The sequence below is a fragment of the Triticum aestivum genome, chromosome 2D (assembly GCF_018294505.1).
Source record: "Triticum aestivum cultivar Chinese Spring chromosome 2D, IWGSC CS RefSeq v2.1, whole genome shotgun sequence".
In the NCBI taxonomy this organism is placed as follows: domain Eukaryota; kingdom Viridiplantae; phylum Streptophyta; class Magnoliopsida; order Poales; family Poaceae; genus Triticum; species Triticum aestivum.
Genome location: NC_057799.1, coordinates 568,103,673 through 568,131,488, shown reverse-complemented (window position 1 = coordinate 568,131,488; position 27,816 = coordinate 568,103,673). Strand labels below are relative to the sequence as shown.

At 49.4% G+C, this 27,816-nt stretch overlaps 2 protein-coding genes and 1 pseudogene across 2 annotated transcripts; all 3 read right to left on the bottom strand.

Annotated features, from left to right (window-relative positions):
• Positions 1-1,608: 1,608 nt before the first annotated feature.
• LOC123054558 (uncharacterized) lies at positions 1,609-5,482 on the bottom strand. The gene is made up of 3 exons (XM_044478348.1): positions 3,964-5,482; positions 3,636-3,870; positions 1,609-2,188 (listed from the first exon to the last, which is right to left on the bottom strand). Exons 1-3 carry the CDS (start codon positions 5,425-5,427, stop codon positions 1,884-1,886), a joined length of 2,004 nt encoding a protein of 667 aa, XP_044334283.1. The 5' UTR covers positions 5,428-5,482; the 3' UTR covers positions 1,609-1,883.
• A 6,031-nt stretch (positions 5,483-11,513) lies between these two features.
• LOC123055935 (protein LYK5-like) lies at positions 11,514-13,583 on the bottom strand (annotated as a pseudogene).
• A 10,328-nt stretch (positions 13,584-23,911) lies between these two features.
• On the bottom strand, positions 23,912-26,213 carry LOC123050030 (protein LYK5). The gene has a single exon (XM_044472877.1). It carries the CDS (start codon positions 26,183-26,185, stop codon positions 24,116-24,118), a length of 2,070 nt encoding a protein of 689 aa, XP_044328812.1. The 5' UTR covers positions 26,186-26,213; the 3' UTR covers positions 23,912-24,115.
• Between the last annotated feature and the right edge of the window lie 1,603 nt (positions 26,214-27,816).

Below are 27,816 nucleotides of genomic sequence, written 5' to 3'. Positions count from 1 at the left end.
ACAAGGCGATGCGGGTCAAGCTCGAAGTTCGCCATGGCCGGTCGCAGCGGCGATGAACAGAGGGTTTCTTTGGAAGGGAGAAGAGGAGATTGGAGCAATGTGGGCGGCGGCGATGTGACAGGGCAAGCTATCCCAATAACTCCGGCTCCCTTCCCCTGATCAGCTGAAGATTCCGAAATACTCGTGTTTTGTTGCAGAGAGCTCTGCCTCCAAACCAATCCATGGGAGCGTGTGAAATCATTACACTCATGTCTAGAGTGACCCACACGAGAGCAAGCCGAGCAGACCGCTCGCATTCCACAAGAGACTGCCAGGTGGCCCCTCCGAGAGCAAATAGTACAAGTTAGAACCCGGGCCACCATGTCATCGACCATAGCATCAAACTGCCGAGCTGCCTCTTGTGAAGATGGAATTTCTAACGAGTCGACCATCGGGCTGGGGTTGAGCGATGAATCCAGCCCAAGAGAAGATGGGTTCCGTTATGATTGATGATGAATACTCATTTATTTTAGAACGGAGGGAGTAGATGGGATGTTTTCCGGCAAAATAAAATAAAATAGGCTTTGTCCTGTCACTGACACGGACCGCGGGCGTATAGATGAGTAAAATAGGTAATCTAATCACGGTTGTAGATGTTGTAAACCATTCCCTCGAATCCAGATTAATTGTCGTAGCTCTAATACAATATTGACCTCCAAAACCGGGCGAACTATGTGGTCTTTGTGCTGACATGTCACACTTTGGAGGTTTTGACTGACTTGTCACATCTTGGAGGGATGTTGACTAGACCGGTCATGATGCTTGTGAGCAGCAGCTACCATGGCGCGACTTGGTCCGCGGCAGCCTGCAGGGGCAGTGCGTCACAGATTCGGCTACCTCAACTCGAGCGGCCAGCTGGAATTTTACACAGCACACTGGAGTATGTACTAGTTCTCCTTTACTCCCTAGTTAAAATAGATTTACTCCCCCGATCATCATTTTTCTCATAAAAATCTTAGAATTGCACCGTGCAGCCTAATGTCGGATTTTAATTTAAACACACATGCACGGCCTGCAAAATTCAAGTTCGATACGAACAAAACGAAGAAAAATCGAGCTGAAAAGCAGCTAGGTCGATATCGAATCGAAATTGTGGTGGCCTGGTGGGACGATTGGCGGCTGGCTGGGCCTCCCGCTCACCACGGAGGGGCCCCGGCCACCAGGGCCAGGCCTCGGCAGGAACCAGCTGGTTGCCATGGCGGCCATGGTCGACAATGACGGCGGTGGAGCGGACATGGCGACGAGCCCAAGGACGGCGCTATCATGGCCACGGGATCCAAGAACAAGATCAAGCTACCTATCTTGGTCACGCGGCACAACATCATAACTCCACTGCCCACTTCTCCAGCGCAAGCAGCACGACGACTGCGCCCTCAGCGCTGCCGGCAACGTTGCCCTTTGGCGCCATCCCACGCTCTGCTGCTGCAGCGGGGCTATATCGTCGTACGGGTTAGGAAGCCAATTGGTCGGTGCCTTCCGCTGACGAAGGCACATGCCACGTCAACTGGATCAAACGTCAACATCCAAGTCAATACCAATACCACTTCTGTTTTTGAAGTTAATACCAATCAGAAACCACCTGAGGCCGTGATTTACCTTGTTTTAAAAATGTAATATTGCTGTGCAGTCAGAATACCTCCAACACATGCGAATGATCCAATACACAAACTAAACGGTACATTCACAAGACAGGTAGGAGGGGCTATGACTTCCGAAATATCTTAACTTAGGCTACAGCAAAGCAGAAAACTAACGGGTAGGACCTCAGACTTTGCAATATCTTGATTTGCCGTACAGCAAAGTTGGAAACTAACTGCCTGTTAGTAACGCTAGCCAAACCCACCTCACTCAGATTCACAACTATAATCATCACTGTCATCTTCCTCGTCACTGCGGTCATCAAAGTCGGTATAGATCCAGTCATCTACTCCCAAATGCCCCACACAATCTAATGCCGTGGACGAGGTCCTGATGATAGTGCAGTTGGAGTAGAACTGCAAAACGCCTGGACAGGGTTCATCTTCGTAGGGATCTATTCCACACACCATCTTCTGAAACTCCGAGTCGCGCCCTTTGAATGGGAATTCCTCCATAGCCGGGTGCACAATTTTAGTACCTTCATAATCACAGTACAGACAGCGGATTTCTTCTGAAGCACACAAACAAGACAGCAAGATTAGAACCCATCAAAGACTTTAGCATAACCTATCGGCAATAAAAACAAGTAATTGCAAAATGAAATTTCTGAGGAGTAACTCAGTTTCCCAACTATCTATGCATGCATAGATAGTGTTTATTTTTGTGGAACTCAGACACTTCTGCATAACTTTATACCCTAACCATTTCCTATTAATCACTAACTGCGAGAAATTGGCTGATCATGCAAACATCAAGGTGGGATTACCCCTGCTGATATCTGACTAAAAACAAGTCTGCAATGCATAGAAGTACTCAGTGATAGTGCAGTAGCTGACATAGGGCTCCCTGCTATATGGGGTTCAAAGATGGGGTTTTCAGCAAACTATCTTACCACTCCAACACAAGACGAGGCACCAAAAGGATTATCATGCCACGTCATAAATTGCTATCCTGTACTAGCTTAAATGGCTGATGACCGACTTGAATGAACTTTAAGAACCTAAAATGTGCAATTTCCTAACAACAGGCAACCATCATGCATTTTTTTTCTTAGAATGATTTACACAGCAATATATTGCAATTGAATCTACTTCAAATGAAGTATGCAACTCAAAACCTGAACTGATAAGCAACACAAAATGATGTTCGTAATCTTGAGTACTTAAATACTCATGCACAACGTTTGTTGGATCATCAGGTTGGTTGAGACAAAATGATGGAGTTAAGTCTACTACTTTAGTCTATCTATACCAGCAGTTTTCGACAAGTATTACTCACAAGTTTTGATGCTCACTGACAATGTGTACCAAGATGGGGCCAGAATATGTGTTTAAAAAAAACTGGTATGATCTATTATGATTATCTACCAGATAAATCGAATTCATAGCAGCATATGCATCTAAGCAAAAGTTAAACTTGGTTCAGCCTACTTATTAAGCTCTTAGATGACTTCTTCAGATTCGGCAGTTCATTATTACAAGGAAGAGACCTAGTAGACCTTTTTTTCCCTATGTCTCAGAAGCTTGCTGGATAGCAACTTCGAGCAAAAGTAATCATCAGTTTGTCGAACATCCGAGCTTTAGAATGTAGATCAGATGTGGATGACCAGGACTAATATAGTGGTGCTTACACTGCCAGTGGTAGCGTGAGAGGGAACATTATCGATGTACTGGTTTCAAATTTGAATACATTTACACTAAAAGAAGACCATTAGGACTTAAAAAAGAGAACCTAGAGGTGACCACAATACCAGAGAGTAGCGTGGGTTCATCCGAATGTTCAAACTGTACCAAACTGCAGGATGAGATATGTTCCAATTTACTTAAAAACATTTATATCTTGGCACTAGCAGTAGAGTATTAGGACTTCAAAAAGAGACCCTTAGAGGTGGTTTTACAGATGTCCAAATGTTACCATGTTATTTTAGTCTACTTGCTGTATGAAGAAATATAAGATACCTTGTCGTGCCTGTGGAAAGCTCACAGGACAACACAAAACCTTCCCGCCTCCATCCTCTGCCTCGTCGTTGCTAAGTTCAGCAAAGAAGAGTTCTGGATTTCCATCTCTTCGACTTGCCAGAAAATTAACATGGGTATGTTGGTATATGTAAACGGGTTTGTGACCATCCATACAGTACTCAGGGCCAGACACATTATGGTTGACGCCACAAATAACATGAAGATACAAGGGTTCCTGCAGGTGGGCAGAGGCAAGGAGCAAATCAATGACTGCAACATGTCAGGATGATAATTAGAAGTAAACACACAAATCTCAAGATGAACTTACTCTGTATGAGGCAAGCGCTGCTTTGACTTTCTTTGAGATTCTTGTATACTCGTGCATCCATTGGTCAATTTTATATTGAACACGACGGCAGAGCTTGGGCATGGCAACAGATTGACGCCGCAGCGAACTGCCAGGGGCGGGGAGTCCTTGAAACATCTTTCTGGTAATGTGGTCAAGATCAGCAGAGTCGAGTGGAGCATTAATCCTCGGACTTGAGAATGGATACTTGCATGAGGAAATAAACTCTGCTTGCGCGACAGGGTCAGGGTGCCAAGCAGCCACACCGGCAACCCTGAAGCTATTACAAATTTTGTTTTGATCGCCGAAGTCAACCAAAGGGTTCGAAAAGTTCATATCGCCCAGAGTGCAATCAGAAATAAGCAAGAAGCGCATGGCTTCATAGAGTTTCTTGCCGGAAGCGCAGAGGAAAGAAACAAGGCCATAGAAGGAGCGAGCCTCGATGCGTAACAGACTATTGGTACTGATCATGTCAAGCTTGAGTTTTTTGGTCGGTGGGGAGACGGAGTTATACCAGATTGTGTTGATAATGATGTTGGCGACAGGATCGAAGGGGCCATAGCAGTGGCCAGCCTTGAGCATGCTGTGGTGGTAGCAAGACCGGAGCTCACTCACCGGAAGCAGGGCAAGTGCCTTCAGGTAGAAGGCGTGGATGCGCTGGAGGAGCACAAACTTCATGGACTGGTAAGGTCGATAAGGCACGACGGAGGATGGCAACTGGGGGAGCTCGAATGCGCGCTTCCAAGCAAAATCAAGGGGTTGCATTGACATGCGAGGACGCTTGCGAGCATGGTGCCGTGGGTCGAATACAGAGGTGAAATTATTGATGTCATTCTGGATCGCGTGCACAGCTTCTTCCAGAGGGCGAATCGGCGACAGCCAGGTGCGGACGAGGTGGTGGGGATCCATGTGCTTGGAGGCCCGCGCCGCGCACATTAGGGCAGTGCGGACAACGGACCTGCTGGTATCAGAGTTGATATTGAAGAAAGAGAGACACCGGTCATGCACGATGAGGCGCATCGCGTAGACGAGGTCGGTGTCGGCGCGGAGCAGGTAGCGCACGGCCTCCCAGTCCGCGAGGTAGCGGAAGAAGGAGACGAGGAAGGCGACGAGGCCGGTCAGGGAGCGCTCGGCCATGTCCCGGCGCTCAAGAACACCCTGGGTTTCGTCGGCGCAGAGGTCGGAGGCGCTGAGGGTGTTGTAGATGATGTTGCTGGCCGGGTCGAGAAGGCCAAAGGAGAGGCCGGCGCCGACGAAGATCTCCTCTTTGAATGCCGTGGCCATGTCGAGTCGCTTCTGGACATGATCATACGAGTCGACGATCTTCTTGAGAAGCTCCGATCTCTCCCGACGTTGAACCTCGAGCCGCGGATCCCAGCTTGAGGGCTTATAGATGCGCTCGGTCGCCGCCGTCGGCGGCGGCGGCGGTTGATTTGGGAGAGGCATCTGGGAGGGGACTTACTTTCCCCGTTCTCTCCCCACAATATTCTCTTTTATCGCCTCCTTTTTGTTTTTCTTAAGAGTCCGATACCTCCTCCTCCATAGCAGCTATGCACCTTTTATCGGTGAGGCCCAACGGCCCATATTTACCTGAAATAACCGGCCCATATTTATTACCTGATAATCGTTGCGGCGGACACGAAAGCCCGAGCTCGCTTACACCACCGATGCAGTAAATGGGCCAGGCCCAACCACGTAATTCTGCAGCAAACGCTTTGGGGGAGCAACTAGTTAACAAGCGCTTCTTCAGGAGCCTCGCAACGATCAGCGCCACTTGGCGCGCTCTCAGCCATTCGCCACGTGTCGCGCTCTGGACGCTCCCTCCAGATTTTGTTTTTTTTTATTTTTTCGCACGTGTTTTCGGCTTTTTAAACGGTTTTTTTTCGGGTTTTTTCGACGTTTTGGTTTTCCCCCGGTCTTCCATAACTTTTCGACGTTTCGGCTTCCATAACGCGTTTTCTTCTTTTTTCTTTTGCGAAAAGTCACGGTTTTTCTTCCATGAGAGGCACGGTTGTGCTTTAGCGAGAGTCACGGCCGTGCCTTCTGGAAACAAAAAAACACGTTTTATGTTTTTTTTCTTTATTGAGAGTCACGGTTTTCTATTTTGTTTTCTTTCGCGAGAGTCACGGTTTTGCTTCCCCGAGAAGCACGGTTGTGATTTCGCGAAAGGCACGGGCGTGCCTCTTTCAGAAAGGGAAAAAACATGCTCCCGGTTTGGTTTTTTCATCCGTTTTTTTGGTCCGTTTTTTTCATGAAAAAAAGTTCGTCAAAACCTATCAACATGGGATCTAGTTTTGAAGATCTCGACGCGAGGAATCCAATGGTGAAAACGGTTTGAGATTTGGACGCACGGTTTAAGAGATAAAACGTTTTGAATAAACGGATCTATGAAAAAAGGGAAAACTATCAGGTTGCGACAAGTGGCCCGCTGCATGTGCGCCACTTGTCGTGACCTGGGAAGCTGGAGTGTTCTTTGCAACGAGTACTCCTTAATTAGTGATTTCGACGCTTTGGTCCATCTGTGAAGAAGAGCAGCCCCAACGGGCCACGCACGGTCCGGCGCGGATGGCAGCGCCAAGATTTATGTTGATGGTGGAGTCAACCGAGGACGGGTGCTGTTAGTGCAGTACCTGGTGTTGTTAGTGCAGTTTGCCGAGACTCGAGCGACACGTTCCTTGGAGCATCGTCAGTGGTGTTTGAGGGGCTTACTCAGTCGGCAATCCTGGAGGCTATTGCCTATAATGAGGCTCTCTCCCTGGCTCTAGACTTGAACCTGTCCAAGTTAAAGATTGCCACGGACTGTTTGCAAGTAGTACGGAACATTCAAGAGGAGAATCCATGCAACTATGGAGTGATTGTCAAAGAGATCCTAGTGAAGAAGGAGCTATTCCAGGAAGCATCTATTAGTCATGAGTCTCGAGCTTGTAATTTAGAAGCACACAATCTTGTTAGGGCTTCTACTTCTCTTGAGAGTGGGCGCCATGTTTGGCTCACCTCCCCCCACCAATAGCTTGTATTCCCATAAACATTGCCTAAATAAAGCTATTTGGCGTTTAAAAAACGCTTTATGTCCTCCCCTCCGGGCGCCCCTATTTCTCGCTTCTGCGAGAGCGAGAGGACTGCTCCCTGAAGGAGAGGGCGGATTGGGCCGGCCCAAGCGCGAGAGAGGCCACAACCTCATTTTCCTCTTTTATTTTAGGTTTCTGATTTAGTTTTTTGCTTTATTTTTGTCCTTTTGTTTATACTTTCAAATATTTTAAATATATATACTTACAAAAAAGTCTACAAAAAACATTTGAAACATGTTGAACAAGTATTTGAAAAAATGTTGATGATGTATAGAAAAATGTTAATTAGGCATTCAAAATAAAAAATGTAGAACAAGTATTTAAAAATGTTGAACAAGTATTTGAAAGAATGTTGATCATGTATAAAAAATGTTAATTAAGCATTCAAAATAGAAAAATGTAGAACAAGTATTTGAAAATGTTGAACAAGTACTTGAAAATGTTGAACAAGTATTAAAAATGTTGATAACATATTGGAAAAATGTTCAATAAGTATTACAAAATGTTGAACAAGTATATGGAAAGGATGGAACAAAAAATTTGAAAATGTTGAATAAGTATAAAAAATGTGGAACAAAAAATTTGAAAATGTTGAATAAGTATTTTAAAATGCTGAACAAGTAGTTGAAAAATGTTGAAAAGGTATTTTAAAAAATGTTGATCATGTATAGAAAAGTGTTAATCAAGCATTCTAAATAAAAATGTAGAACAAGTATCTGAAAAATGTTTAACAAGTATTTGATTTTTTTTAATAAGTATTAAAAATGTTGAAAACTTATTGGAAAAATGTTGAATAAGTACTACAAAATGTTGAACAAGTATATGGAAAATGTGGAACAAAAAATTTGAAAATATTGAATAAGTATGAAAAATGTGAAACAAAAAAATTGAAAATGTTGAAAGAGTATTTGAGAATGTGTTGAATAAGTATTAAAAAATGTTAAATGAGTATTTGAAAAAAGTCGAACAAGTATTTGAAACATGTTGTATAAGTATTAAAATGTTGAACGAGCATTTGAATATGTTGAATAAGTGTTCGGACAATGTTGAACATGTATACAAAAAATGTTGATCATTTATTAAAAAATTATTTTTGGCATGTACGAAAATTTAGCGTGAAAATGAAAACAAACAAAAGAAAAACAAAAAATGGAGAAGAAAGTAAACAAACAAAAATGGAGAAATAACCCAGAGAAAACTGAATAAAATGAAGCAAAAAAAAAGAAAAGAGAAAAAACCAGAAAAACTGACAAACCGGGAAAAACTAGTGGAAAATCTCGCTTGTGTTAACTCAAGTAGCTCGCGCCTCATACTTCATCACAAATTTGTTGCTAGCTCGTTGGCTAGCACAACCGGCTACCGTCCTGGAGACCAGGAATCGAAACGCATCTTTAGGTCTTAATTATATAGTAAGTGGTTCACCCAAGGCTCTTTTTTCCACTAGCGCTCGCTAGCCTGCCCTCGTGGCGCGTTGACCCATGTCAACTCAAGGGCCGCGGAGGCTGCTCTATTTTACAAAAAAAACTTATAAACATTGTTTTTCATAATCCCCACTACCTGGCTCTAGTTCTTCCCCAAATCCCTTCTCTCTCATTGTTCCAAATAAACTTGTATTGTTTCTCTTCTCTTCTTTTTCCTTTCCTCTCCCGAGTCGACGTGGCATGGGGTCAACGCACCACACACTTTTTTTGTCGCTTTTTAGAATTTTAGCGTTCCCGAGTGGGCCGGCCCAGTTTCGTACGCGTCGTGATTTTCCTTCAGCGAGCGCGAGCGATCGTCTCACTTAAAGCGAGAAATAGCTCTCGCTCCCCTCCGGCATGCCGGACCGGCCCATGAGCGGGCCGGGAAGCCCCTCCAGTATTTTCATTAGAGTAAAAAAATACATTGGAGGTCCTAAATATTTTGACGCAGTCACTTTATTCCTATATAATTCGAAACACATCTTTAGGTCTTAATTATATAGTAAGTGGTTCACCCGAGGCTCTTTTTTTCACTAGCGCTCGCTAGCCTGCTCGGGTGGCGCGTTGACCCAAGCCATGTCGACTCAGGGGCCGCGGAGGCTGCTCTATTTTACAAAAAAGAGTTATAAACATTGTTCTTCACAATCCCCACTACTTGGCTCTCATTTTTCCCCAAATCCCTTCTCTCTCATTGTTTCAAATGAACTTGTATTGTTTCTCTTCTCTTCTTTTTCCTCTCCTTTCCTGAGTCGACGTGGCATGGGGTCAACGCACCACACAAGCAGGTCAGCGAGCCCTAGTGGAAAAAAGGACCTCGGATAAACCACTTACTATAGAATTAGCACCTAAAGGTGCATTTTGAAAGATATAGGACTAAAGTGACACCGCGTCGGAACTTTTAGGACCTCCAGTGTATTCAATTCTTTTCATTAAGTTTTTTTCTTTTTTTTTACTTTTTCTTCTTTAAGATAATTGGGGATTTCAAAAGTACCAAATATAAAAAAATGTGAATTTTGGAAAACTATTCCTCAAATCATAAAATATTAGTGATTCTGAAAAAATATTCACGTATTGAAAAAATATTCGTGAAGTTGAACAAAAATTTTGCAAATTCAAAAAAATTCATGAGTTTTTTTTCAAAAATGTTCACAAAAAAGTGATCGTGAATGTCATGGAAATACAAAAATTCGATGGTCGAACTAAACAAAGCAGATAAAAATAAAAATATTTTTATAATATATTTTTTTGTTTTCCTAAATGCTACCCTAGATAGGATAATGGCGTACACAGAATTGCTCACAAGGCAGCTATTGAGAGCCCACCATTGCTTCTTGAAACAAACGACTAAGCGGCTAAACGCTAAACCTTTCCCAAGAGCAAGAAGAAAGGGTGCCACTATAAAAAAAACTACCTAGGAAAGTAGACTTCACTCATCCTCCTCCTCCTCTTCACTGTCCTCCTCCTCCTCACTGTCCTCCTCTTCCTCCTCGCCCGCGTTGTCCTCCTTCCCATCTGATTCCTCCTCCATTTTGTTATCCTCGTCCTTTGTAACCTTTCTCTTCTTCTTCTTCTGATTATTCTTCAAAAGTGGTTTTCGCTTATCGGGTGGGCTATCTTCAGGGGGGTGAACTCTGAACTGTTATAATTTCGTCGTCCATGTCCCTATCGGTGATATTGAAAACGACCGGACTACCTGAAATTAGAATATAAGTGAATTGCTAGTTTCAAAGTAAACTACATGATAATTTGTACTAGAAAAGGGAAGAGAATAAGATGAACACCATTTGAATTCCCCGAAGAAAAAGGTGATGCATCAGAGGATAAGTCATCCTCACTCATATCATCTACATATGGATACATATATAGTTAGTTGGATTTTATATTATTACTGCTATTAGTCAATTAATTTTTCTAACCAATTATTACAATAAAATTTATAACTTCAAAAAGGACATGTTATGTACCCACAACATTGTTTCCCGACTGAGTATCATTATCTCTATTATGAGCCATATGTAGAGAGAACAAAATTACAAATCAACTTTTCCGTCTAAGAACAATGTTGTACATATACATACACAAAAAGTATATTTATCTACCTAACATAGTAGCGGATGACGGCAAGTCGGCCACGACCGCGAGGGGGATGGGGGCCTGACCGAGGACCGGTAGGTGCGGGGTCGATGGCATGGTTGGGGGTGCGCTCCATGGCAGCGGCAGCCGTGAGAGGCGGGGTGAAACTTCATATGGCAGTTGGCCACACACGCACTGTGTTTTTTGATTTGGGCACGACAACGCGTGATCTAAATTTGGATCACCTTGGTCTTATTTTTTGTGCACCACAACTTTATATGTTTAGAGCATCTCCAACAGACACGCCAAATAAAGCGCGCGTTGAAAAAGATGCCTATATAGCCGCAATAAAAAACAGCTCTCCAGCAGAAGCTGTAAAATAAAGCACGCACAAAAACGAAGCTGTAAATTTAGCGCACGCGGGCTGCGGGCCTGCAAATTTGGGCGCCGGCTTGTGCGTGCGGGCTGCTGCATGTGGGGCCGCCAGGTTGTGCGCCGTGTTTTTGTGCGTATGGTAAACCTCCTGCACGCAAAAACATTATTTCAGCGCTGCAAAACTTTTTTAGCGCGTGTCTGTTGGAGATGCTCTTAGGGCAGCTTTGGAGCTCCTTTTTGGGCTCAAATGATAAAAAATGATCTTTTTGCACCAAGTGTCCTGTTTCAAGGCTGTTTCAAGGCTGTTGTTGGAGATGCTCTAAGATTTTGTAGAAAGAGTACTAACGATCTTAGTAGTACTAACAAGAAAATGACATGATGATTGGAATTGAGTTTACTTCAGTGCCGAGGTTTATTTCTTATCGTGATAGCAATACAAGTCCATATAAGATATCTACGTCTTGGGAAAGTACACCGACGGTGACCCGCCGTGTTGGATGCGGCAGTACGTAGTAATCTTTTTTTTTTTTTAGGGACAGTACGTAGTAATCTGGACCTATTGTTCGCGAGGAGTTCCGGTGCCCTCAGGGTCAGGGCACCGAGGGTCCCAATTTATTGTCCAATTGTACATCCCCGAGAGCGAAAGGAGCACCTCGGCCATGGACGGTCGCGTCCGGGGCTCCCGGGCCACGCACCTCAATGCCAACGCGAGCATGGCGAACACCACGTCCAACGGGTACCGCCCATGCAGCCGGCCGTCGACGAACGCCGTCACCTTGTCCAGCAGGTCGCCGGCGCCGCCGCCCAGGCCCAACCGTTCCGCTTCCTCCCAAAGCAATACCACCTTCCCGTTCTCGTCGTCGTCTTGTCTAGCCGCCTCCTTCCCGGACAAGAGCTGAAGCACGAGGACGCCGAACGCGAACACGTCGAGCTGGGAGCCGATCAGCCCGTGCTCGAGGTACTCGGGCGCCAGATAACCCTGCGTGCCGACCACGTGCCGGGTCATCCACAGGCCGCCGCGGTCGTCGTCCGCGGTGATCGCGAGCGCGAGGCCGAAGTTTGAGAGCTTGGCGCGGAAGCATGCGTCGAGGAGGATGTTGCTGCCCTTGAGATTCTTATGCACGTAGGGAGGGTCGGTGTAGTTGTGCAGGTAGTTGAGCCCGCCTGCCACGTCGAGCGCGACCTGCACACGCTGGCTCCACCCGAGCACGCGGCCCTCCTCCTCCTCTCCGCTGTGGAGCCAGTCGCTGAGCGCGCCGTTCTCGGCGAACTCGAACGCCATGTAGGTGTAGCCGCCGTGCATGCACAGGCCGGACATGCGGATGAGGCTCGAGTGGTTGACGCGCCCCAGGAGGGTCACCTCAGTGCCCACGTCGCCGGGCACTCGCTTCACGGCCACAGCGCTGCCGTTGATCACCGCGCGGTAGACCGACGAGTTTCCAATACACTGCTCCTCCGAGAAACCCGATGTCGCCCTCTCTAGATCCCCGTAGTCGTACACGGTCAGCGACCCCACTGCCTCGCGCACCACCATCGGCCACATCAAGGACGCCACCCTCGTCAAAGCTCCCTTCGCCGGCCCGTCTGACACAGCATGCTCCACTGCCGGTAGGGTGGCCTTGCTTCGGTCACCACGGTCGCCGTGCCGCCGACACCAACGGCATAGCAAGAAGAGAGCATGCACGGAACCCAAAGTAAGAACACTGCATCCAGCAGCAACGCCGACGATGACCCGCCACCTAGGACCACTCCTTGATTCAGTGGAACTCGCCGGCGGGACTGACGCCAGATCGGACGGTGCTGGTGACGGTGACGGTGTCGGTGGCTCCAGCAGGAACGCTATTTCAGAGGTGGGCTTATCCTTGAGCGGAACCAGCATGGTGGTGAACGGGTATACGGTGGTGTCGTCGGTGATGCTATTGGCGTGAAGCAGGGCCTGGTAGTCGGCGCGGAAGCGGTCGGCGACGGTGGACGCGTCGTCGTCCTAGTCGAGGAGGTAGGTCACGAGGTACTTGACTCCAGCCGAGGTCTGCGCGGGCGAAGGGCACGCGCGGCGGAGCGGCACGGTGAGGGCGATGCCGGGGTACAGATCGAGGCTATCATGCGCGGGGTTCTGCGCCATCATCGCCTGGCAGGTGGAGAGCCCCTGGTACACGTCGCTCGCGATGGAGAAGTAGGTCTCGTAGTCGAACTGGATGGCGTAGGCGGCGTCGTGCTGGTAGTGCCCCGCCGCCGTGCAGGCGCAGCGGACGGGGACCAGGAGCAGGCTGCCGTTCTGGACCGCGGAGGCGACAGGCACGGAGTTGGCGGCGGCGACGGCGGACGCGCTGGCGTTGAGGAGGTAGGCGACGGTGATCGGGGAGCCGTAGCCGGGCAGATTGGAGCGGAAGGCCAGGTAGGTGGTGCATGCCGATGCCGACGCCGAGGAGGAGTTGGCGTGGTTGCTCTTGCTCTTGCTGCAGGTGTAGCCGAGGACCGAGCTGCCGTTGTTGGCGTAGCAGTCGCTCTGCGCGTTGGCCTCGTACTCCTGCTGCGCAGACGCCAGCGGGAGCAGCGCGAGGAGGAACGAAATGAGGAGGTGGTGGATGGCAAGCGCGGCTGGGGCGCGGCCATGGAGACGAGGCATGATTTGCTTACTTGGACTTGGAATAATATTGGCGCTTGCAGGATGCTGGCGAAGAGTGGAGCCGGGAATTAACAACCAAGTGAAGACTCAGGAGTAGACTAGTACAAACGACCTCGAGGTAAAATTTAGGTATTTTGAAGGCAAATCTTTACCTAATATTAAAGGAAGGATTATTTCTCCATTTTTTTCGTCATCGACTCCTTTTGTATTGTCCGTTAATTTTTAGGCGGCCGGGGTACGAATTAGAAAAAATGAACGGGCCTCCGACGCCGCCAAGCTCCATGGCGGAGCTGGTGCGGCAAGGCGGTCTTCCGTGCGACAACTCTGGCTGCTTGGCCGCCACACGGGCCCATCCCGCTGTCGCTCCTGGCGACTCACTGCTGGTGTAAGTCGTGGCCTGTGAGGCTGTGACTACGGTCACGGGCGAGGCGTGAATTGAATCCGAGGGGAAAGTGAAGAATTGGGGAAGATAGAAATACCGGCCTACACGTTCGTGTTGTTCTTGGGCACCTCGACGACCTCCATATCCTCGAGGTTCATGCACGCGAATACCGCACTGTCGGCCATGGACCGCGTCAGCTTCACCATGGAAGGGTATACCTTCACGCACGTCACGCAGTGCTTGAGCCCGTCTAGCACCAGCAGCTCCCCGGCCTTACCCATGTTCTCCGCCATGAGGGCATCCACGTACGGCCACCCGTATTACAGCACATCGCCGGCGAGCTTGTCGAGCCCGATCCCTTCCTCCTCGTGGTGCCGTCCTGCCGGCACAGCTCCCGCGCCGCCTCTAGCTCGGCGCGGACCTCTCCGTTTCGCAAGTCTGGCAGACCTTCTCCACCACGGGCCTCAAATCAGTTAACCTGAGCGCCGCGGCCGCGTCGCCGTCCATACTCGGCTCCTCCTCCATGATCAGAGGGCTCTGGAATGCCTCCTTATGCTTGCAGCATCTCCTGCGACAGTGCTGGACAACAGCGGAAGGGTGTGCGGAGCCCGCTGGAGAGGAGAACGAATCAGAGATTCAGAGTTTGCGGTTGCGGCTGCCAGATCGGAATGACATGGACTGCGTGGGACGCGAAGCAGGGAGTGCTACCTCGCGAACCCTTGCATGCTCCACTGCATGCGCCGTGCCGAGAGACATATGGCGGTGCCAAACCTCCTAGGCGCAGGCAGCGGTGGCTGACCGCAGCAGAGCACACGACGTAGACGGAGGCGGTGACTGACGGCCAAGATGACGATGTGCGCGAGTGGCCGCCGTTGATAGATGACGACGGACGCGAGTAGACACCGCCGGTAGGTGACAGCAAGACAATGACTGTGGCCGACGGGATGGCAAATTACTCGACCGCTGTGAAACAATCACGATCGCTAGGTGAATGTCTTTCCATAGAGAGATGAGAGAATTTATAAGCGCATAAAGCAGCGAAGGAATTGGACCGAGCCTTCGAGAGAGCACCGGATCAGAAGCAGCAGCATCCTCTAGATTACACGATCGAAGCGGCAGTGAATTTTTTTCGGTAAAGCGGCATCGACGATGCTAAGGCTGGTCACAGTGGGAGTATCATATACTAGTATTATGCATATGATACTAGTGTATGATACTACATCAATAATGCATAGTATCATAAATGAGTATCATAGGTGGTTTCATTTATTGACATGCATGATACATAGTAGCATCACATTTATTATGTTACGGTATCTACTTATGTTACTATAAACATCTCTCTTTTCTTTAATTGCCTGTCACATATACGAGTCCTAAGTGCATGATACTACTTATGTTATCGTTGAGAAACCGGGTCAGCCCGGAGGGGTGGCGGCGGCCGCGTGCAAAACACACGGGCCGGCCCCTCCCGTTTCTCCTCTTTTGTTAAGTGGGTACTTATCCCTTGTCCACCTACCCCCTATATAAAGCAACGAGAAACCATCATTGTAACACCTGATCATTGATTAATAAAGCTGGTCTCCTCCATCTCCCTGTGTCACTTTTACTTTCGCATACTTCGACTACTTCGACTACTTCGTCTACGACGCTCGCTCTCGCTCCGCAACCTCGGACCGGACTCGCCGGCGGAGTTGCGGAACACGTTATCAGCACGCTTCGCTCCATCAACTCTCCGTCAAGCCTGCGTCAAGCCTGCATCACGCAGGCTTTCGTCGATCCCGCGGAGGTATAAGATCCGATCCCCACTCTTTGCAAAAATGGATTTCTCTCGTTACTACGATTCCGTTTTTGCGATTAGATTATTTTTGGATACATCTACCTATGGTGTGGATTTCTCTCCCAAAAACCGAGCGGACGAACACGTCGCCGACCAATGTCGATGTTTTTGGATCACGAGAGACTTGTTGACTACACTATACGGGAGTCGGTACAGATCGTGATCCCGATGATCACGGTACCCGCCGCGTTGTACCGACGTACACGCGTCGTGACGTCCCGAAGACGCACGATCTTGCCATCCCGAGGCAGATGACGACGTCCCCGTCGCCAAGCGCTCGACTGCCGTCGCCGCGCTCGCGTGCCCGCTGCACGCGCCGCCCTGCTGGCCGCGACCCCGCTGGTCCGCCGGCGCTGCCGTTCTGGCCGTCGCCGTGGCAGCACACCGCGCGCCCGTGGCCGTAGCCGCGCCGCGCTGGCCGTGCTGCTCCGGCCGCGCCGCGCCGGGGCCGAGCCGCGCCGCCGCGCCATGGCCGCGCGCCCCGATGGCCGCCGCGTGCTGTGGCCGCAGCCGCCGCAGCCGCCGGCCGTGGCCGCGCCCCGTGCAGTGGCCGAGCGCCGCGCCGCGCCCGCGTGCGAGCCGCCGCCGCCGCTCGGCTGCCAGGGGAAACCCTAGCGCCGTTTGCGTGCAGGAGGCAGCGCCGCGCATGGGCCGGCCCGCTGGCTCCTGGGCCGGATGGGCCCCGGTTGAGGGGATGCCTCCTCCAAAAAAAAAGCGAAGGCACTGGCTGCTGGGCCTAGATGGGCCGCGCGCCATGGGGATTAAAAAAAAGGAGGGGCGCCGGCTGTGGCGTAAAATTGCGGTTTAGCCCCTGTATTTTTCAGTTTTTACGCGTAGATTATTCCTGCTGTAATATTTCGCGTAGAAACCCCTGGAACTGTCTGTTTTCGCTGAAAATGCGTATTTGGGCTTAAAAATACCTCGGGAATTCAATTTTTGGGCTAGTTTTCTCATACTAGATCCGCTTAACATGCTATTTTTTTTTTGTAACATGATATTATTGTATGATTTTACTGCTGTAGATTAATTGTTTAGCACTCTTAATCATTTAGTAAGTCATATAATAGCATGTTTTAAATAGTGGAACGTCATTTTATTGAATAAGTTTATCAACATCGCTTTGTGCAAAAGATTACCTGCTGTAATCTCATGATTTTTGCATAAATCGCAGATGGCCGGAATTGCCCACAAGGAGTTTCCTGAGTTGGCCCAGACAGGGCTGAACTACCTGTCATGGTCCTCGGACTGCGAGATCTTTCTCCAGGGCAAAACCCTCCTGAGGGCGATCGGTAAGGGGGCCCAGCTGGCCGTCACTGATCCCAAGTTCGAGACTGAGAATGCGCAGGCTCTGCACTTTCTTCGTCATCACCTGTCACCTACTCTGAAAGATGAGTATATGGCTGAGCGCAGTGCTTCTGGCCTTTGGACCGCTCTTAAGCAGCGGTTCGAGCGGCTGAAGTACACTGTGAAGCCACGTGCAGAGGCAGAGTGGATCCGTCTGAGGTTTGCGGACTTCAAGACGGTTGGGGAGTACAATTCGGCTCTGCACCGGATTTGTACGACTCTTCGGTTGTGTGGTACTGAGATTACCGACTCTCAGAAGATTGAGAAAACCCTATCCACTTTCCACCCCGACGCGGTCCAGTCCTCACGGAACTACCGCCAGGGGAACTACACGAGGTATTCAGAGTTGATTGACGTCCTCCAGGTGGCGGAGGCGCAAGACGAGGTTCTCAAAAAGAACTTTGTCGCGCAACCACTTGGGGGGAGTTCTCGCCAGGAGGTGCACGCTCTCAAAGTCCGCAAGCCTCAACAGAAGAAGAGGGGCCGGAAGGGCAAGAAGAAGGGCCCTCACCCCCCCCCGCCCCGGCTAAGCAGAACAAGCCGGGCAAGGGAGGACAACGGCCTCAGGACTGCTTCCGTTGTGGCTCGGTGGAGCATTTCTCCCGCCAGTGCCGCGCACCACAGGAGGTCGTTGCTGCATATAAGGCTCGGAAGGCGCGTGAGACGCACCTCGCCTTGGTTCAGGAGGGAGCTCCACCGGCGCCCATGGCGGCACCCGTGATGATTGCTACCCCCCCTGCTGCGCCTATAGATGCGACCCCCGTGGTGCCCATCGCGGCAGCTTTGGCGGTCTCTACCGAGGCCCACGTCGCCATGGAGGTTGACCATATGGCCGCCTCGGCAGCGCCGCCACTAGACATTGATGCTGCCTCCAAGATAATTTCTGAGGAGGATCAGCTCACTAGTATGGAGATTGCGGCGGAAGTGAATGGCTTCTTCACCGAGTCCACTTAGCATACCTCTTTGGTTATCACGATTCCGTGCTTTGCTACAATAAAATTGAATAAATTCGATTTGGTTGGAAGCTCTATGAGAGCATAAACTTATTCTTTACTTTGGCGATTGGATGACATTTATTCATTTATTCCATTATTATACATGATAGCCTGTTATGTTCTGAGATGTGTGCATTTATTTTTAATGTATTTTCTTCCTCATTACATTAATTAGATGTCATATTTTAGAACGCGTGTGGCGCCCGAATGGAGGAAACGTGCCTTGCCGATAGCGCCACCACTCATACCATTTTACGAGAAACTAAGTACTTTGAGTCCATTAAAAAATCTCCGGGAAGTATTATGACAATCGCCGGCTGCGGTTCTCACATAGTTGGCTCCGGACGAGCCACTATTATACTCCCCATGGGAACAACTTTGCTCATTAATGATGCGTTGTTGTACCCGGAGTCGACTCGTACTCTATTGAGCTTTAGAGACATCCGCGCTAATGGTTTCCATGTTGAGACCGATGATGAAAACGGCAAGGAATGCCTACTCATCACAAAGCGGGATGAAGGTGGTAAACATGTTATCGAGAGGCTTCCTTCGTTTGACACAGGGCTATACTACACTCAGATAGTAGCACCGCCCGTGTACACTACCCTCAAGACCGTCTTTAGAAGCTCTGAACTCTTCTGCCTCTGGCACGATAGGTTAGGCCACCCCGGACTTAGGATGATGAGAAATATAATTAACAACTCGCATGGCCATAATGTTAACGTGAAGAACTTCCCGAATCCTGATGATTTCGTGTGCTCCGCATGCGCTAAGGGGAAGTTAGTCATTAGGCCATCACCCCTCAAGGTGAGGGATGAAATCCCCGCGTTCTTGGAACGTATCCAAGGGGACATATGCGGTCCAATTCAGCCCCTCACGGGGCCGTTTCGGTACTTCATGGTGCTCATTGATGCTTCCTCTAAATGGTCCAATGTTTGCCTGCTGTCAACAAGGAACCATGCCTTTGCAAAATTGATCTCACAGATCATACAAATGCGGAATAATTTCCCGGATTATCGTATAAAGTCTATTCGAATGGACAACGCCGGAGAATTTACTTCAAAGGCGTTCGATGATTATTGCATGGCAATGGGAATCAAAGTTGAGCACTCGGTACCACATGTTCATACACAAAATGGACTTGCCGAGGCATTGATTAAAAGAATTAAATTCATTGCCCGACCGCTCCTTCAGGGTTGTAATTTACCAACTACATGTTGGGGCCACGCGGTGTTACACGCGGCTAATCTCATCAACTTTCGACCGTCGGCCTACAACATCCACTCTCCTGTTCAACTTGCGCAAGGGTCGGCACCGAAGATTTCCCATCTTCGTAGGTTCGGTTGCCAGGTATATGTACCAATACCACCCCCTCAGCGATCGGCGATGGGCCCGCTCCGTAAGTCGGGGATATACGTTGGTTATGAGACTGTGTCCATAATCAGGTATCTGGACCCCATGACAGGAGACTGTCACACGGCTCGTTTTGCTGATTGCATTTTTGACGAGGATCTTTTCCCGACTTTAGGGGGAGAGAATCAACCCCTTGATGCTAAAAGTCGAGAAATCACGTGGCAAGCCACGGGGATCCACGCTCATGACCCGCGCACTGCTGAGACTGAGAGAGAAGTCCAAAAGATAATAGATTTGCAGTCTTTAGCAAATCAACTGCCCGACCACTTTAGTGACTTAAAGACTGTGACAAAATCGCATGTGCACGCGCGCAATGCACCGGAAAGGGTTGAAATACCGAAGAAAAATGATGGTATGCCCGCTCCCGTCCAAAGGCCTAAAAGGACGAGAAATCCGGCTTCTCAAATCCCAAGTACTCGGGGACGCCCGACGAAAAAGGATAAGAGAGATTTATCACAGCCTGTCACCAAAGTACCCCAAATTGAAACGGGGAGCCAGTCGAGACCTGGCACAAGTACGGAAAATTCAGTGCACGAAATTCCGGACTTAAACTTTCCCATAGGGGAAACACCCAGCGGAGATGTGAGCGCACACATCGGCGCGGGAAATCTAAAGGACCTTGCTCCCATAATGGGAAATTTGGTAGAGCAAGTGTTTGCGCCTGATGCGCTCCATGACGAAATGGCCATAAATTATATTGATACGGGGGAGTCCCTGAACCGAGCAACGGTGATTGTCGACATCAACTTTGCTACGAAAATTGCCTCAATCATAGATCTTGACCCTGAGCCTAACACGCTCGCTGATTGCAAGAAAAGGTCGGATTGGAAAGATTGGCAGCAGGCAATTACTGCCGAATTATTATCTCTCAACAAAAGGAAGGTGTTCGGACCAGTTTGTCGAACTCCTCCCCACATTCGCCCTGTTGGCCATAGGTGGGTTTTTGTTCGAAAGAGAGATGAAAATAATAAGGTAGTACGGTACAAAGCAAGGCTCGTTGCTCAAGGGTTCACTCAACGACCAGGTGTCGATTTTGAGGAGACTTATTCCCCAGTCATGGATGGAGTTACCTTTAGATACTTGATTTCGATGGCAGTAAACATGGGCTTGAAAATGAAACTAATGGATGTTGTCACTGCTTACCTATATGGTAACTTGGATTCGAACATATACATGAAGGTTCCAGAAGGTATCCCTGTTCCGAACCATGATAGAGCAAATAGGGGTCTATACAGTGTTCAACTTCAAAAGGCACTGTACGGACTCAGACAGTCCGGTAGAATGTGGTACAATCGCTTAAGTGATTTCCTTCATGAGAAGGGCTACACGAGCAATAAAGATTGCCCATGTGTTTTTATACGGCGATCCCAAGATGGATTCTGTATAATCTCGGTGTACGTGGACGATTTAAACATAATCGGTACACCTGAGGATATTGAGGAAGCGAGTTCCTACCTGATGTCGGAATTCGAGATGAAGGATTTGGGTAAAACCAAGTTCTGTCTAGGTCTGCAACTTGAACATTCCCCTGATGGGATTCTAGTGCACCAGTCGGCCTACACCCAGAAGGTGTTGGAAAGATTTGGATTTGATAAGGCATATCCTTCTAAGACCCCGATGGTCGGAAGATCTTTACAGCCAGACAAGGACCCGTTCAGGCCAAAGGAAGAGGGGGAGGAAACTCTGGGACCAGAGGTTCCTTACCTGAGTGCAGTTGGAGCACTCATGTACCTCGCAAATTGTACACGGCCAGACATTGCGTTCGCCGTCAGTTTGCTTGCTCGGTACAGTTCTGAACCTACCAAAAGACATTGGAAAGGTGTCAAGGACGTCTTCCGTTACCTGCAAGGGACCAAAGATCTTGGTTTATTTTATAAGAGGAATCAAGACCTATCTATTATAGGCTATGCCGATGCTGGGTACCTGTCGGACCCGCATGATTGCAAATCGCAGACTGGCTATGTTTTCCTTTGTGGTGGAACTGCGTTTTCCTGGAAATCGTCCAAGCAAACACTTGTGTCGACTTCCACGAACCACTCGGAAATCATGGCACTATTCGAAGCGTCAAAAGAGTGTGTATCGCTTCGGCGGATGATCGGCCACATTCAGCAGACATGTGGGCTGAACACCGTACAAACCCCTACCATTATCTATGAAGATAATGCTGCTTGTGTTGCACAAGTCCAGATGGGTTATGTGAAGAGTAACCTCACAAAGCATATTAGTCCCAAGTTCTTCTATGCGCATGAGCTGCAACAGTTGAACGAGGTGAGAGTTTTGCATACTAAGTCCTGTGACAATCTTGCTGATATGTTCACTAAATCATTACCGGCATCAACCTTAGAGAGGTGTGTGCGTGGAATCGGTATGATGAGACTTAGAGAGATGCAAGGTTCAGGGGGAGAAACTTCACAAACTCGTCGCTAAAATCTCAATCCTGATGATCGAGTACTCAACTTGATGGTTGAGTGGATTGTACTCTTTTTCCTTTGAGTGAGTTTTCCTGATGTTTCTCACACGAGGTTTTTGACGAGGCAATTCGTGCAATACAACAACGTATACTGTGTGCTCTTTCTCCACTTTTTTCCCACTGGGTTTTTCGGAGTTTTGAGGCATGGATATACGGATAATTACCCAAGGGGGAGTGTTGAGAAACCGGGTCAGCCCGGAGGGGTGGCGGCGGCCGCGTGCAAAACGCACGGGCCGGCCCCTCCCGTTTCTCCTCTTTTGTTACGTGGGTACTTATCCCTTGTCCACCTACCCCCTATATAAAGCAACGAGGAGCCATCATTGTAACACCTGATCATTGATTAATAAAGCTGGTCTCCTCCATCTCCCTGTGTCACTTTTATTTTCGCATACTTCGACTACTTCGACTACTTCGTCTACGACGCTCGCTCTCGCTCCGCAACCTCGGACCGGACTCGCCGGCGGAGTTGCGGAACAATCCTTACTATGGCCAGCCTAACGCACGCTATGGCAGAGAGACGTGCGGCCCAGAAAGAGAATGAAGCCCGCACATGCAAACAACCGCTGAACAATCCGTACACAACAAGGTCAACATCTCAGGATGGCCCACCCATAGCATAAATCGCTAAACGCACCCGCAGAATCGGTAAGTACGTTAACAAAATTTTGACGGAAAGCCTACAGCCACCATGCGATTTCTACCCCCGGCGTCCCAAAAAAATACACGTACCATGTAAGTGAGTAGCAGGAGGTCGTTTTCATCCAAGTGGGTTAATCTCAGGCCAAATACGTCCCCAGATATAGGGGTTTGTTTGATATGATTTTTTTCCTTATATCAAATTAAAACTTCTTACTTTATTGCTTATCTCTATTCGGTGTAAATGTTAATCCGGCTTATCTTTAGTAATAGCTGATCTCTATGGATCTAAGAAAAATGTTCCATTTAGCAAAACAAAGCTTAGAACTGTTTGTTCTCAGATTGCTAGTGAAAATCTACAAAATGGTATTGCTAAAACATTGGAGATATTTCGAGAAATGATTTTGCAAGATGATAGATTTGCTTTCACTGCACAAGTAGACGATGATAATCGACTAAAAGCTATCATGTGCACTAGTGGTAGGAGCAGATCACTCTATCAATATTTTGATGATGCAATCGCTTTTGGCACCACCTATGGAACAAACATATACAACATGCCCTTTGGTATGTGCAATCATTTTGAAACTGCTATTTCGCTGGGGTTTTGCTGACAAATGAGAAGACCAAGAACTTTACATTGAGGGGGGGGGGGGGGGGGGGGGGGGGGGTTGACCTAGGTCCGGTAGGTGCAGGGTCGACGGCGTGGTCGGGGGTGCGCTCCATGGCAGTGGCAGCACAAGAGCCACGGGGTGAAACTTCATATGGCAGTTGGCCACACGCGTGCGCCGTTTTTTGCATTTGGGCACGACAGCGTGTGATCTAACTGTGGATCACCTTGGTCTTATTTTTTTGGGCACCACAACTTTTTATGTTTAGGGCAGCTGTTGGAGTTCCTTTTTAGGCTCAAGTGATGCAAAAAAAAAAGTTTTCTTTGCATCAAGTGTCTTGTTTCAAGGTCGCTGTTGGAGATGCTCTAAGATTTTGTAGGAAGAGTACTAACAAGAAAATGGCATGATTATTTACAGCTATGGAACTGAGTTTACCTCAGCGCCGAGGTTTATTTCTGATCGCGATAGCAATACAAGTCTCCATAAGACTAGTCACAATGGGTAGTAACTTAGACTAGTAACATGCATATGTTACTAGTCAATGTTACTACCTCCACAATGGGTAGTAACATATGTGTTGTGTCATGCAACACTTCATTTATTATGTTGTAGACTCATCTTTTCTTGATATGTGTGATGTTACAGTAACTAGCTATATTACCACATGCCTCTCTTTCTTCATTAATTATATGTCACATCATCTATTTTGCCTAAATAAATGTGATGTTACCATCTATATTACTCCCATTGTGGGTAGTCTAAGATGCCTACGTCTTGGGAAAGATACACCGACGGTGACCCGCCGTGTTGGATGCGGTAGTACAGTAGTAATCTGGACCTATTATTCGTGAGGAGTTCCGGAGCCCTCGGGGTCAGGGCACCGAGGGTCCCAATTTATTGTCCAATTATACATCCCCGAGAGCGAAAGCAGCACCTCGGCCATGGACGGCCGCGTCCGGGGCTCCCGGGCCACGCACCTCAGTGCCAACGCGAGCATGGCGAACACCACGTCCAACGGGTACTGCCCATGCAGCCGACCGTCGACGAACGCCGTCACCTTGTCCAACAGGTCGCCGGCGCCGCCGCCCAGGCCCAACCGTTCCGCTTCCTCCCAAAGCAATGCCACCTTCCCGTTCTCGCCGCCGCCGCCGTCGTCGTCTTGTCTAGCCGCCTCCTTCCCGGACAAGAGCTGAAGCACGAGGACGCCGAAGGCGAACACGTCGAGCTGGGGGCCGATCAGCCCGTGCTCGAGGTACTCGGGCGCCATATAACCCTGCGTGCCGACCACGTGCCGGGTCATCCACGGGCCGCCGCGGTCGTCGTCGTCGGTGATCGCGAGCGCGAGGCCGAAGTTTGAGAGCTTGGCGCGGAAGCATGCGTCGAGGAGGATGTTGCTGCCCTTGAGATTCTTATGCACGTAGGGAGGATCGGCGTAGTTGTGCAGGTAGTTGAGCCCGCCTGCCACGTCGAGCGCCACCTGCACGCGCTGGCTCCAGCCGAGCACGCGGCCCTCCTCCTCCTCGCCGCCGTGGAGCCAGTCGCTGAGCGCGCCGTTCTCGGCGAACTCGAACACTGTGTAGGTATAGCCGCCGTGCATGCACAGGCCGGACATGCGGATGAGGCTCGAGTGGTTGACGCGCCCCAGGAGGGTCACCTCAGTGCCCACGTCGCCCTCTCCGGGTACTCGCTTCACGGCCACAGCGCTGCCGTTGATCACCGCGCGGTAGACCGACGAGTTTCCAATACGCTGCTCCTCCGAGAAACATGACGTCGCCCTCTCTAGATCCCCGTAGTCGTACACGGTCAGCGACCCCACCGCCTCGCGCACCACCATCGGCCACATCAAAGCTCCCTTCGCCGGCCCGTCTGACACAGCATGCTCCACTGCCGGTAGGGTGGCCTTGCTTCGGTCACCACGGTCGCCGTGCCGCCGACACCAACGGCATAGCAAGAAGAGAGCAAGCACGGCACCCAAAGTAAGAACACTGCTGCATCCAGCAGCAACGCCGGCGGCGACCCGCCACCTAGGACCACTGCTTGCTTCAGCGGAACTCGCCGGCGGGACTGACACCACATCGGACGGTGCTGGTGACGGTGACGGTGTGGGTGGCTCCGGCAGGACCGCTATTTCAGAGGTGGGCTTATCCTTGAGCGGAACCAGCATGGTGGTGAACGGGTACACGGTGGTGTCGTCGGTGATGCTATTGGCGTGAAGCAGGGTCTGGTAGTCGGCGCGGAAGCGGTCGGCGACGGTGGACGCGTCGTCGTCCCAGTCGAGGAGGTAGGTCACGAGGTACTTGACTCCAGCCGAGGTCTGCGCGGGCGAAGGGCACGCGCAGCGGAGCGGCACGGTGAGGGCGATGCCGGGGTACAGATCGAGGCTATCATGCGCGGGGTTCTGCGCCATCATCGCCTGGCAGGTGGAGAGCCCCTGGTACACGTCGCTCGCGATGGAGAAGTAGGTCTCGTAGTCGAACTGGATGGCGTAGGCGGCGTCGTGCTGGTAGTGCCCCGCCGCCGTGCAGGCGCAGCGGACGGGGACCAGGAGCAGGCTGCCGTTCTGGACCGCGGAGGCGACAGGCACGGAGTTGGCGGCGGCGACGGCGGACGCGCTGGCGTTGAGGAGGTAGGCGACGGTGATCGGGGAGCCGTAGCCGGGCAGATCGGAGCGGAAGGCCAGGTAGGTGGTGCATGCCGATGCCGACGCCGAGGAGGAGTTGGCGTGGTTGCTCTTGCTCTTGCTGCAGGTGTAGCCGAGGACCGAGCTGCCGTTGTTGGCGTAGCAGTCGCTCTGCGCGTTGGCCTCGTACTCCTGCTGCGCAGACGCGAGCGGGAGCAGCGCGAGGAGGAACGAAATAAGGAGGTGGTGGATGGCAAGCGCAGCTGGGGCGCGGCCATGGAGACGAGGCATGGTTTGCTTACTTGGACTTGGAACAATTTGGTTCATCACGCGCGTGCAGGATGCTGGGGAGAGTGGAGCCGGGAATTAATAACCAAGTGAAGAGTGGTCTTGTCAGGTGGGCCTGACTCAGGAGTAGACTAGTATACTAACGACCTCGACCGTTGACGTAGACGGAAAGCTGATATTTCCTGGTAAAATTTTGGTATTTTGAAGGCAAATTTAAATTAAGTACTACCCTACCAAGACTCCTCTTCCAAGCAGGCCGCGTAATTAATATCTTTTTTTGCGAAAGGTGTAATTAATATCTTTAGGGCCTCTTTTCTTTTTTTGAAAAACTTCTGGTCAATTAATCTTCAATTATGACAGTACAACGAACACCAGGAATAATAAAAATTACATCCAGATCCGTAGACCACCCAACGACGATTACAAGCACCGAAGCGAGCCGAAGGCGCGCCGCCGTCATCGCCCCCCCATCGCACACAAGATTACTCATCCAACAATTCTTCAACTACAGGCACTGGGTATTTTATTAGATGAATCCATCTTATTTCCTTATTTCTCTGTTTTGGTAGCAGGAGAAGTAGTTTGTTCAGCCCGGACTTCAAAGTAGTCTCCCCCATTGACCTTCTTCTTTAGATAGAATCCTTAATGAGTGGAAAAAGACTCCCAAACTTGCTCCACAGTACTATATATACCACACAGAGCCGCGCCCTTTTGATATGATAAGAAGTGGATTCGCCCTCGGAAACGCTCTGGTGTAATTGATTTTTCATAGAGAATTCTAATTATAGAGACACCAGTAGAAAAAAGGGTCATCTGTCCCGGTTGGTAAGGGCCTTTTATCCCGGTTGTTGAACCGGGACTAAAGGGTCGTTACTAATGCCCTAGCCCTTTAGTCCCGGTTCTTACACGAACCGGGACAGATGGGCCTCCACGTGGCCGGTGCGGCGAGCCCAGGCAGGAGGGCCTTTGGTCCCGGTTGGTGGCACTAACCGGGACCAATTGGCATCCACGCGTCAGCATTTCAGGGGCTGGATTTTTTTTGAAAGGGGGGGGGGGGGTTGGGGGTTTTGGGGGGTTAATTTAGGTGTTTCATATATTGTGTTAGCTAGCTAATTAATAAAGAGAAGTGTCCTCTCTTATCTCTGTGCTTAGTCGACGCTACGTACTATATACGTATAGAGAGGACTAGACACGCTAGCTAGTAAGCAAATGAAGGAAACAGAAGATCGTCATGAACATATGCATACAGAGAGAAGTGATATCGACCACCTCTCCTTCTCCGAGAGACTGGTCAAACAACAAGTTCTCGTATATCTATCCGACACTACCGGCTACATATATACAATAATTATCTCTTACAATATAATCTCCTAATTATATATGAACATAGAGTCCACATAGTATTCTCCGTTTTCAGCGATCGCGTGGTCAAGGAAGAATGCCGCCAATTCCTCTTGAATTGCTCGCATACGATCTGGTGGTAGGAGTTCATCCCGCATCCGAAAGATCTAATTTGAAGAAGGGGGTCAATACATATATATATGAATAAATGAAACTCAACACAAATGATGGTAATAAAATAAAATTGTGAATATTATTGCTTACGCACTTCATATTGTTCGTCAGAGTAGCCC

What these genes read in the sequence shown, in the direction of transcription:
- LOC123054558 (XM_044478348.1), bottom strand. Translation starts at nt 5,427, where the DNA reads ATGCCTCTCCCAAATCAACCGCCGCCGCCGCCGACGGCGGCGACCGAG. An exon ending in CAGCGCTTGCCTCATACAGA is followed by an intron (nt 3,871 to 3,963) that starts GTAAGTTCATCT and finishes GCCCACCTGCAG; the next exon opens with GAACCCTTGTATCTTCATGT. An exon ending in CTTTCCACAGGCACGACAAG is followed by an intron (nt 2,189 to 3,635) that starts GTATCTTATATT and finishes TGTGTGCTTCAG; the next exon opens with AAGAAATCCGCTGTCTGTAC.
- LOC123050030 (XM_044472877.1), bottom strand. Translation starts at nt 26,185, where the DNA reads ATGCCTCGTCTCCATGGCCGCGCCCCAGCTGCGCTTGCCATCCACCAC.